Source organism: Oncorhynchus masou, chromosome 32 (genome assembly GCF_036934945.1).
Source record: "Oncorhynchus masou masou isolate Uvic2021 chromosome 32, UVic_Omas_1.1, whole genome shotgun sequence".
Taxonomy (NCBI): Eukaryota; Metazoa; Chordata; class Actinopteri; order Salmoniformes; family Salmonidae; genus Oncorhynchus; species Oncorhynchus masou.
Window position 1 is genome coordinate 45,476,177 of NC_088243.1, and position 12,283 is coordinate 45,488,459.

Genomic DNA, 12,283 nt, shown 5'->3' on the forward strand with positions numbered 1-12,283 from the left:
GTTGATCTTAGGCTTGTGTGCGGCTGCTCGGCCATGGAAACCCATTTCATAAAGCTCCTGACGAACAGTTATTGTGCTAACGTTGCTTCCAAAGACAGCCTGGAACTCGGTAGTGAACGTTGCAACCGAGGACAGACGATTTTTACGTGCTACGCGCTTTAGTATTCGGCTGTCCCGTTCTGTGAGCTTGTGTGGACTACCACTTCGCGGCTGAGCCATTGTTGCTCCTAGACATTTACACTTCACAATAATAGTACTTATAGTTGACTGTGGCAGCTCTATCAAGGCAGAAGTTTGACGAACTGACTTGTTGGAAAGGTGGCATCCTAGGACGGAGCCACGTTGAAAGTCACTGAGCTCTTCAGTAAGGCCATTCTAGTGCCAATATTTGTCTATGGAGATTGTTGGCTGTGTGCTCAATTTTATACACCTGTAAACAACGGGCGTGATTGAAATTGTCAAATCCACTAATGAAATCGTCGAATCCACTAAGGGGTGTCCACATACTTCTGTATATATAGTGTATACTTTCGTCATGCTAATAAAGCATTTAGAATTGAATTGCGATAGAGAAAGAAAGAGATTGGGAGAGACAGGGCCAGTTTAGATATCTTGATTTTTCCCTTCAGTTCCTATCTCAACTAACTACCTCCCTCTCTATTTCCCTGTTTCTGTCTCTGCTTCAATCTCTCCTTCTATCCCTCTTTTGCCTTCTCCTTCTCCAGTTGTCTCCATCCTCTGTCAACCTCAGGGTAGGTCCCCAATGGCACCCTATTCCCTATACACTGAGTGTACAAAACATTAAGGATACCTGTTCTTTCCATGACATAAACTGACCAGGTGAATCCAGGTGAAAGCTATGATCCCTTATTGATGTCACTTGTTAAATCCACTTCAAATCAGTGTAGATGAAGGGGTGGATACAGGTTAAAGAAGGATATTTACGCCTCGAGACAATTGAGACATGGATTGTGTATGTGTGCCATTCAGAAGGTGAATGGGCAAGACAAAAGATTGAAGTGCCTTTGAACAGGGTATGAGAATAGGTGCAAGGCTCACCGGTTTGTGTCAAGAACCACAACACTGCTGGGTTTTTCACGCTCAACAGTTTCCCATGTGTATCAAGAATGGTCCACCACCCAAAGGACATCCAGACTATTGACACAACTGTGTGAAGATTTCGAGTCAACATCAGCCAGCATCCCTGTGGAACACTTTTGACACCTTGTAGAGTCCATGCCCTAATGAATTGAAGCTGTTCTGAGGGCAAAAGGGGGGTATACACTGAGTATACCTAATATGTGGAGCCCTATGGAACCTGGTCAAAAGTAGTACACTATATGGGAAATAGGGTGCCATTTGGGACGCAGGCCCAGCCTCCCCCCCAGTGACTGTTGATGTGCAGATAGTGTATTGTTAGTAAGCACATCACAGGAAGACAGCCGGGCCACAGGAAATTAAGCCTAATTAACGTGGCTATTAATTAAAGGAGAAGGGAAATGCACCAACTCAAATGAAACACACACATGCTGATGCAAAAGCACACACACACACACACACACACACACACACACAAACACACACACACACACACACACACACACACGCACACACACACACACTCATAGATGTCAACAACAAAAAACACACTTCAGTAAAGACATACACCACACTTAAGTAAAGACATACACTCACTTAAAAGCACACACACGCACACAACCTGGATCTGACAGGGTAGGGTAACCTGCTCCTAAGGGACCACCTGAAGTACACTTCTTGCCTCAGAAGAGATATCTTAGTGAGGCTCGGTTTTGGAGCTGATGAGGTCAGAGTGAGATTACCCAGAAAAACCTGTGACCCTTGACCTTAGGGTCTCCCAAGGCCGTCCTTGTCTCACTAACGTGAATCAGTGTCCCAAATTGCTTCCTATTCCCTACATAGTGCACTACTTTTCACAAGGACCCTATGACCCTAAACAGTAGTGCAATATATAGAGAATAGGGTGCCATTTGGGATGCAAACTTAGATTAGTGTGGGAGTTAAACAATCCACCTCCAGTTCTGCTTTTATTTCCTCCAGTCACCCTAGCTCGTCAAACGCCTTTCCACGGAACAGTTTATGACTTTCGGGAAAGTCTCCTTTAAGTCAGAGATGTTATGAAAGCAGTGGCGCAGCAACTGAACTCAGAACATAAGACAGCCACGGCCAATAGTCACTACTATGTAGAAAACCAACCGGTACATTTACTGTATGTTCTCAAAAAGTTATGTTTTATTCTAGAAAAAAAAAGTGAGAATAGTAGATGTGCTGACTTGACTAATAGACTGTAAAACCTAAACTATTGGGAGTGTACATTAATGTGCAAGTACGCTTTCTTTATTACATGATGTATTTTTGTGTTAATGTACACACCACTGTGAGAGATTTTGACATGACTCACTTTAAACCTCAACCTTACCCAGTGGAAGAGTCCACTATGATAGCACGGGGGTTGACCATGTCAGTGTCGAAGAGAGTCTGTCTCCCACTGCCGTCCAGGTTAGCACGTTCGATCTTGTCCGGCGTGCTATCCACCCAGAACATGGCCCTGCGCACCACGTCCACCGCCAAGCCCTCTGGACTGGTTAGACCTACGGACAATGGACAGTCATAAAGGTTATTCAGTTGAACATACTGTCGTAAATACCTGAAATGTATATGTATTTGTCAGTTATCTGTGAAGGTGACTGCGGTAACTCTGGTTGCAGAGTGTGTGTTATCTGTGCTGGCTGTGTGATATGCCCTTGTTGTCTGTGTTACCAGTGGGTGTGAGTCAGTGTTTCCATTAGCCGGTAATAGTCGGCTTTTGGGAGTATAAAAAAAAAGAGCTGATAAATAAAATTGGCAACGGCCAATTGTCAGAGAGAAGATAGAAAAACATTGCTTTTTAGCCTATTCATAGATGGAAATACCAGTTGATGTACATACATGTTTATTGGCCTATGGAATTAAATTGCTGCATGTGTATATGCGTTATGTACTACCTTATCACAAGCGCACAGCATACAGATACAGAGCCTTTTAGCAAAACATTTCAGACGGCGCTTTTATAAGTCCAATCATTGCGCAACAATTCTAAATGCAACCCTGTTATTAAAATAATTTTTGGCCCAAGATAAAAAAGAGCTACTATGTTTATTTCTCGACCCCCCGCTTCCCATTCGCCATTCAAATGCTTAGGCAACGGAAGGCAGGCTTCATCAGCGGGTCACACACCACTTTGCAATGAGCTGGAGGTGGTACGCATTTTGAAAAAAATATAGCTGCTTTACTGCATATTATGATGTCATGTTTTACCTTGCTTCAAAGTAGCCTAAGCTAAATCCGACCATATTGTGGAGGCAATTATTTTAAAAAGAGCCTAATTCTTTCATGTTCTATTGGTTTTCAACTTTCTTTCATTGTCCATTAGCCAAATGCACATTTGCGCGTAGCCTACTGCCTTGTGTGCATTGCTGCGCTAATAATATTACAAAATAATAGTTTATCAACATTTTAAGCTAAACGTTCTGATCTGTTGCATCAGATTCATAGCTTTAAAAAATAATAATTATGTCGCCTAGGCCTACTGGTTGTATGAATTTGGGATCTATCGCCCCACAAATGCCCTAGAGTCTGTTTTGGCTATTTCTTTCTCGACAAGCTGACCAATAGGTCACCAATAGGTAAATAGGTCAATTTAGGGGATAGTAGATTGACATAGGCTCATAGGCAGTGTGTTTATAAGGCTAGGGGAAGCTAAGCTTTCCCTAAGTAAATTGAATTCAATTGCCAGAATGATATAGCCTAATTAGCTTACTCCTGTCTAAACAGAAATAAATCAAATAATTCAAAATAGGCTACTAAAGCATGATTTTGGCCACAGAGCATCATTAGCCTTACAAAAATAAGTTTGGGATTGTTTTAAATCGCATTACCTACAGTCAGAAGGAAAGGCAGCGTGCACAATTTAGACAGTGAGCGAGGGCAGCAAATACCTAATAGATTATTGTTGAGTTGCGACTGTCAGTGAAAAGTAGAGAGGCCCAGCCAGGCATAAAGCAATATTTCAAAATTAAATCGAAGAAAAACATAGCCATTTGCTTTCCAAACTATTGCTGTAAAGACAATGAAAAGATGAATCTGTCTTTTAGTCATCAAAATTCTCATCTTATTGCCACCAGCGGAGAGTATTGGCCATATCCCTGGTGAGTGCACACTGCACATATTCACCCTCTATCATTGTTGGTTCAGTGCCTCTTAAAAGTTCTGTTTTTGGCCAATAATTTCTTCCTCTAGCTGGACGTATTCTATTTGTGTCTCCCCTTCTCATAGGAAGGGTAGACGCTTTTATTGATCTCTCTCATTTTTCATGTTAAAAAATATATTTTTTAAAAAGGTAAAAAAAGTAGCAATGAAAGAAGAAACATATCTCATACAGCCTATAGCCCAGGCCTCTACGCTATATGCAGCCATGCATTGAACAGTCTTTTTTACGAACAGTGATTGAGTTATATTATTAGCCTAAATAATAATGTAAAATGTTCGGTGCCACATTTTCATAATGGCAACCCTGGTGTAAGTGTACCTGTGTTGATGAGAGTCTCAGGCTCGGCCCCAGGCTCCAGTCTGGCTCTGTTGATGGTCCTGCCTGCCAGGTCGGTCCAGTACACCTTCTTCTCCCTACAGTCATAGTCGATGCCCACCACAATGGAGCCCTGTGGAGAGACACATACATTTTACACTTACACTTACAGTCTACCAGTTCAACACAGGTTGTACCTTAGCCACAATCAGAACACGTGACACAAAACTATATGGATCTACAAATACCGTGGTGAGTGCCGTGAACTTCACACAATGCCTAGAAAGAACACTGAGAAATTGTGAATGGTTGACATACATTGAGATATTCCTAGCTGTTCAATAGTACAAATTCTACATTAAGCTATTGTAAGGACTAGCATGGAGTAGCCTCGTATTCTTCCTTACATGCAGAGCCAATAGTGTAGAGGAGCGCTCCGAGTCCATGAGTGTGCCATTGAGAGGCAGTGCCCCAATCTGCTGTCCCTGGGCATACAGGAGGGAGGTGCCTGAGGGGGGCGGGGTCACATCAGGGCGAGGCAGAGGGTGCATGGTGGGAGGGGCTACAGTGGGGACACCTGTAGGGGGTGGGTGAGAAGAAAGAAGAAAGTCCGGATAAAACACTGACAGATATACTGTATTAGACATTGTTAATGAACCTACCTGTGTAGATAACTAATTAACTAAATGATACCTCACATTATCATAATTCAAATGTTCCTCCCAAACCTCAAGTTAACATCAACAAATGTTTATACAGTTTAAGATACATGTCACAGATTAGCATTCAACATTTAATCCTACAGTACAAACGTGAAAATGTGAAAAGATGACCAGCAGCGTCAGTAACGTCACTCACAGGCAGGCTTGACCACGTCGTGCGAGCGCGTCCCGGCCACCTCGCGGCCGTCCCGGTCCACACACCAACAGTAGCTGCTGTCGCCGTAGCACTGGATGGGGTTGAACTGCCCCTGGGGGTCGCACTGGGGCAGGTAGTGGTGGGGCCCGGGCAGGCCCCCGTAGTGGTCCACCAGGCTGGCCCGCCAACGCTCGCACACCGTCCCCGGCCGCTGGGTGGGGGGCACAACCGCTGAGGGAGAGAGGGGGGCAGAGGGAGATGGCACATGGGTCATATACGTACAGGGGCTAGGAGAAACTCAGGTATTTTTTTCCTGAATTAATTAAATTTATTTGACTAATCCCAAATAGATGGTTTATAGATGTTCAGTAAGTGTTCAACTAACTAACTACTACAAACCCTAACCTTAACACTTAACCTAAACTTAACCCTAACTCTTACCCTGATCTTAACCCTTTCCCTAACCTTAAACCTAACTGTAACCCTGGCAAGCAGTTGCATATCAACTGCAGTTGATAGTTTGCTGATAGTGCGAGCATCTATGGGGACTAGCCAGATAAAGTGTCACTGAAAGTAATTAGTTCTGTCGGGGGTCCCCCTCTGTTTACATACTCATCTCATATCTATATACTGTACGAGACCATCTACTGTATCTTGCCTATGCTGCTCTGTACCATCACTCATTCATATATCTTTATGTACATATTCTTTATCCCCTTACACTTGTGTGTATAAGACAGTAGTTTTGGAATTGTTAGTTAGATTACTTGTTGGTTATTACTGCATTGTCGGAACTAGAAGCACAAGCATTTCGCTACACTCGCATTAACATCTGCTTACCATGTGTATGTGACAAATAAAATTTGATTTGATTTGATGAACCTCTAGGTGGGTGTGTGTGTGGTCTTGCAATTGGTAGTGTTTATGCATGTGTATTCGTGTGTTGTGTACGTCAAATGTATGCACAACACATGTGAACTCATCTCACCTGGTTCATCACAGTTAGGTTGCAAAGTACCGTGTGGTTTCCTGGTCCCTGCCCTCTCCTGCCCCCTGCTGTCCACACACCAGCAGTGTCCTGTAACTCCGTGGCACTGCAGGGCTCTGTATTGACCCTGCTCATCACACTGAGGTACAAAGGCCCCGTCAACATTCCCCTCAGGACTGGTTGTCTGCAGACTGTCTCTCTGGTGTTCACAATGAGTCTTGGGCTTCTCAGGGTGATCTGTAGAGGCAGGTACGGGGTTATTAGGCACATGCCATCTTAATGACGGCGTTGTCTGGTGGATATTGTTTTTCTGGTTGACACAATGTCATATAACTAGATTACAATCAACTAGACGCTTATGACAACATCAAGACATCTTTTGGTTTTTATTACCAGATTACAACCAGCATACAACCTGACCATGACATCATACAAGTCGTCATAAGGACTTTATTGTAACCAGTTTTTCCCACTGGTTATAGTTAGTTATTCTGAACAAACAAGTACCCTTTACAGACGATATTACAGAGACAACATGGATGTTACTGTTATTATCCGTAATGTGTTTAACATTAAACTCACCTGGTTCATCACAGTTTGGCTGGCTAGTGCCGGGTCCTTTCCTGGTTCCTGCCCTCTCCTGCCCCCTGCTGTCCACACACCAGCAGTGTCCTGTAGAACTGTGGCACTGCAGGGCTCTGTATTGACCATGCTCATCGCACTCAGGCACAAAGACCCCCAGGATAGGGTACCCCTCAGGACTGGTTGTCTGGACACTGTCTTTATGCTGCTCACAGTGAGTCTTGGGCCTCTCAGGACGATCTGTAGAGACAGGTAAGGGGTTAAACCAGGTCACAGTTTAAACTATTGTTTTTATGTATTTAGGCTTTTTTAGTTGTTTTTTTTACTAAATTTGTATCTCCACATGCAATTCGTAACAAAAGTAATGCTGGAATAACCTAGTTTTTTCCCGACTGGTCATGGCAAATAACTGTCAGTCTCACGGTAATTGACCATTAATTAACATAAACACATTTAACATCGCCTGGTTTCTAAAAAGTCGAATACATCCATTTTTATTTTAGACAGGTCTAAAGAAGCATGATATGAAGAAAATGTAGTCTATTTCAGAAGAAAAGAATACCATACTCTGAGTTGTCCTTATGTTAGGTCCTGATGTAGCTATGCCAAATGGCTGTGGGCTACACTAGTTAATTTAGCAGACAAGATTTACTTATAATTCAGTGGCATTATTTTATAGTATTTTATAGTATGAAGAATACAATCGAACAAAGCTGAATAAAATATAAATATGTTCTCCAAACGATTTGTGTGATTGTGCACATTCTGTGTTGAGCGGTTAACAAAGAAATGCTTAATTTAGAGTTAAAAACGTAACTTTAGTTGTTCTACAAACATTGGGCTATATGTTTTGAGTTTTAAAACATTGTAACATGCTGACCACACCGATGGCGTCGCATGCGCAAGCGTTGCAAAATAAATGTACACATACATGTTATTTAATCACTGCACCCACACTGCTCGCGTGCGTCAACGACCGTCTGCGTAGTCAGGCACTAAAATGGGACTTGGTTCTATTTGTGATGCTTGACGCACTGCAAGTCCCACCTCTCCCATCTCCTCATTGGTTTTTAGGAGCATTTACCCACGTGGGTGATTGAAAGATGATCTGAGGTCCACAATCCAGCCCAGTTGGTGGTGGTAATGCACTATAAAGTTGGTTGCGAACCGCCATATAAAGTCCAAAGAAGAAGAAGCCTACAGTAGGAGAGATTACTAGAAACAAACTCGGTTTACCCTTTTATCTGTGGATTAATTGTCAGAGTAGAGGAACTTGTGCATTTCAGGTAAAATAACAACCCAATGTTTATATCCTAGGACAAATTAGCTAGCAACTGCAAGTTATCTGTCTAAATTGCCATAAATGTTTGATGCTTTTCGACCTGTCCCCAAATTAATAAAGTTGGTTCAGAGTTTGTTTTTATACTTCAACCTGTGAGTCTTGATCACGTCTGGTGTGGGTGGACAAAATCAACAAGCGTGTGATGGCGCACGTGGACGAGTGGTCTGGTCAGCATGTAAGGCAGCATAATGAAACTAATGATGATTTGAAAAAAGTTGCTTGAAAGGCATGAGCTCAGCTTTGTTTTTTTGCGAAGGATGTACTCCAAGTCTCTCAATCACAATTTGACAAGCACTTGAAAATGCCTTGAATTTAATGGAGACATCCATGCCTTCTGCTGTCCTGATTGCTGCATTGTGCCATTCTCCCTGAGTGTGCTGAGCAATCCGAAGCGCCTCTCACTCACATGTCTCTCCGTCACGTGATCGGGTCTTTCTCACAGGCTACAAGTGAAGACAGACACATCGGGGATGCAACTGCCCGCGTTGTTATCCAATTCCGAGGTACATATTGAAGATATTGGAAGAACTGTCCCCATTTACTATTCATCAGCCAACTCAAGATGAGTAGGCCTGACAAACAGAAAAAGCACTAGCCTATGTCAATCGACTATCCCCGTAGTACAAAAGTTGGCCTATTCTGTGAGAGAAATAAATATTCCAAACATGGTCTGGGACAGTTGTGGGGTGCAATAAATCCCAAATTAATCCCAAATCTCTCAGCCTATTGCGGACAGTCTGAGCACTGATGGAGGGATTGTGCATTCCTGGTGTAACTCGGGCAGTTGTTGTTGCCATCCTGTATACCTGTCCCGCAGATGTGATGTTCGGATTTTCTGATCCGGTACAGGTGTTGTTACACCTGGTCTGCCACTGCAAGGACGATCAGCTGTCCGTCCTGTTGCACTGTTTTAGCCATCTCATTGTACAGACATTGCAATTTATTGCCCTGGCCACATCTACAGTACTCATGCCTCATTGCAGCATGCCTAAGGCACGTTCACACAGATGAGCAGGGACCCTGGGCATCTTTCTTTGGTGTTTTTCAGTAGAAAGGCCTCTTTAGTCTCCTAAGTTTTCATAACTGTGACCTTAATTGCCTACTTTCTGTAAGCTGTTAGTGTCTTAACGACTGTTCCACAGGTGCATGTTCATTAATTGTTTATGGATCATTGCACAAGCATGGGAAACAGTGTTTAAACCCGTTACAATGAAGACCTGTGAAGGTATTTGGATTTTTACCAATTATCTTTGAAAGACAGGGTCCTGAAAAAGTAATGTTTCTTTTTTTTGCTAAGGTTCGTAGGCCTAGTCCAGTGGTCACCAACCTTTTCTGAGTCAAGATCACTTTCTGAGTCAAAATGCACGCCGAGATCTACCGGTGATTTTTTTATTAACATGACTTAAAAAATGTAAGCCTATGCAACAATAACCAATTAAAAACAGTACTGTAGCAATGAGGTTTCTGCAGTAAGCTATAGGCACAATACATTATCGCCGCATACTGGCTTTGCTTGAATTTACCTGCCAATTAATTGTTGTTCAGGACATTTTAAAAATTATATTTCAAAATTTGAGGTAGGCTATATGATCACACCGGTAATATATCCATTGTTGTAGATCCATTGATGCACAGCTGAGTGAGCATACTTTTAAATAATTTGCTTTTTATTTTACTGGGCTGATGGTGCCTGCTACTGATGGTCAGTCTCAGCGGAGGGAGAGAGCAGCAGACTGAGGGTCCATCCCTCAGCTCTCCCTTTCCTCCACTGACCAAAAAGGGACACAGTCTTCCAGCTGATGGCGAAAACTCGAGTCGCACCGCATTATTTCTGCCTCATGCACAAATTTATGTTGTTACTCCTATGAACAAAGAAAGTGAAATATTCCTTGATATTAAAAAAGACCCAAGCCGTTAATAATAACAACAACGCAAGCCTATAGCTACACTTACCTTCTCATTCATTACTGCCGCACTGCTTGTTGTAGCATTGAGTGGAAATAGGAAGAATGCGCATTTAATGGCTTATAAAAGTTTGAATACAAAGTAGTGACCGTGCTGAGTAAGAACTTAAACATGAACTTACTCATAAAAACAGTAGCTCTTTGCTGTATTCGTTGAGTCTCTCTCTAGTCATGGTTTTAAACGTTTTGAAATCTCACAGTATCAATTTTGCCGTAGCTTTCTTTTATGCCTGCTATGTTAATGCAGACTCGGTCATCTGAGCAATCTGATTGGCCAGCAATGGAATAGTGCACTTGATTTCCTCTCCAGGCTCACCGAGAAGGCAGAGGTTGTACCTTCAGACACATTAAATGGCAACAGTTTGCCTACCTGGCGCGCAGGGCAGCTGAATTGGCTGCACCTACCACCAACAGCCGAGACTAATTAAAAAAAAATAGGAACACAAGGCTTTATCGTTGTTTTTTTTACAGAAATGTTTGGCGATTGACGAGAAATGTCCCAGTCGGTCTTCTCCCTGAATTTGCTGCATTGGTGTCCGTGTGGGATGCTACTCCTGTAAGGCCATCAAATGTGTGTCTGTGTGAAAGACGCATAAAAATGAGTGGAGGGGGTCATTAAAGTTACAACTCCTACCTGGTTCATCACAGTTAGGCTGGCTAGTGCCGGGTCCTTTCCTGGTCCCTGCTCTCTCCTGCCCCCTGCTGTCCACACACCAGCAATGTCCTGTAGAACCGTGGCACTGCAGGGCTCTGTATTGACCCTGCTCATCGCACTCAGGCACAAAGACCCCCGGGATAGGGTACCCCTCAGGACTGATCGTCTGGACACTGTCTTTATGCTGCTCACAGTGAGTCTTGGCCCTCTCAGGAAGATCTGTAGAGACAGGTAAGGGGTTAAACTAGGGAACCGATCAACCCAATCATACATTGCTATTCGCCCAAGCCTCCCCAGCTTCCCTTTCACCCAAATCCAGACAGCAGATGTTCTGACAGAGCTGCAAAACCTGGACCCGTACAAATCAGCTGGGCTAGACAATCTGGACCCTCTCTTTCCAAAACAATCCGCCGCCATTGTTGCAACCCCTATTACCAGCCTGTTCAACCTCTTTCGTATCGTCCAAGATCCCTAAAGATTGGAAAGCTGCCGCGGTCATCCCCTCTTCAAAGGGGGTGACACCCTAGACCCAAACTGTTACAGACCTATATCCATCCTGCCCTGCCTATCTAAAGTCTTCGAAAGCCAAGTTAATAAACAGATCACTGACCATCTCGAATTCCACCGTACCTTCTCCACTTTGCAATCAGGCTTCCGAGCCGGTCACGGGTGCACCTCAGCCACGCTCAAGGTACTAAACGATATCATAACCGTCATCGATAAAAGACAGTACTGTGCAGCCGTCTTCATCGACATGGCCAAGGCTTTCGACTCTATCAATCACCGTATTCTTATCGGCAGACTCAATAGCCTTGGTTTTTCTAATGACTGCCTCGCCTGGTTCACCAACTACTTTGCAGACAGAGTTCAGTGTGTCAAATCGGAGGGCATGTTGTCCGGACCTCTGGCAGTCTCTATGGGGTACCACAGGGTTCAATTCTCGGGCTGACTCTTTTTTTATTTTATTTTTTATTTTTGTACCTTTATTTTACTAGGCAAGTCAGTTAAGAACAAATTCTTATTTTCAATGACAGCCTAGGAACAGGAACAGTGGGTTAACTGCCTGTTCAGGGGCAGAATGACAGATTTGTACCTTGTCAGCTCGGGGATTTGAACTTGCAACCTTTCGGTTACTAGTCCAACGCTCTAAACACTAGGCTACCCTGCCGCCCCAGGTATATATCAATGATGTCGCACTTGCTGCGGGCGATTCCCTGATGCACCTCTATGCAGATGACACCATTCTGTATACTTCTGGCCCTTCCTTGGACACTGTGCTATCTAACCTCCA

At 43.5% G+C, this 12,283-nt stretch overlaps 1 protein-coding gene across 1 annotated transcript in view; it reads right to left on the bottom strand.

Annotated features, from left to right (window-relative positions):
• Window positions 1-12,283, bottom strand: part of nid2a (nidogen 2a (osteonidogen)) — a 91,008-nt gene that overhangs the window by 6,572 nt on the left and 72,153 nt on the right. Inside the window, exons 15-21 of the mRNA XM_064954240.1 lie at window positions 10,972-11,211; window positions 7,032-7,271; window positions 6,450-6,686; window positions 5,462-5,692; window positions 5,011-5,180; window positions 4,607-4,736; window positions 2,459-2,630 (exon numbers count right to left, since the gene is read on the bottom strand). Coding sequence (XP_064810312.1) covers window positions 2,459-2,630; window positions 4,607-4,736; window positions 5,011-5,180; window positions 5,462-5,692; window positions 6,450-6,686; window positions 7,032-7,271; window positions 10,972-11,211 — 1,420 coding nt within the window. The remainder of the gene's footprint in view (window positions 1-2,458; window positions 2,631-4,606; window positions 4,737-5,010; window positions 5,181-5,461; window positions 5,693-6,449; window positions 6,687-7,031; window positions 7,272-10,971; window positions 11,212-12,283) is intronic.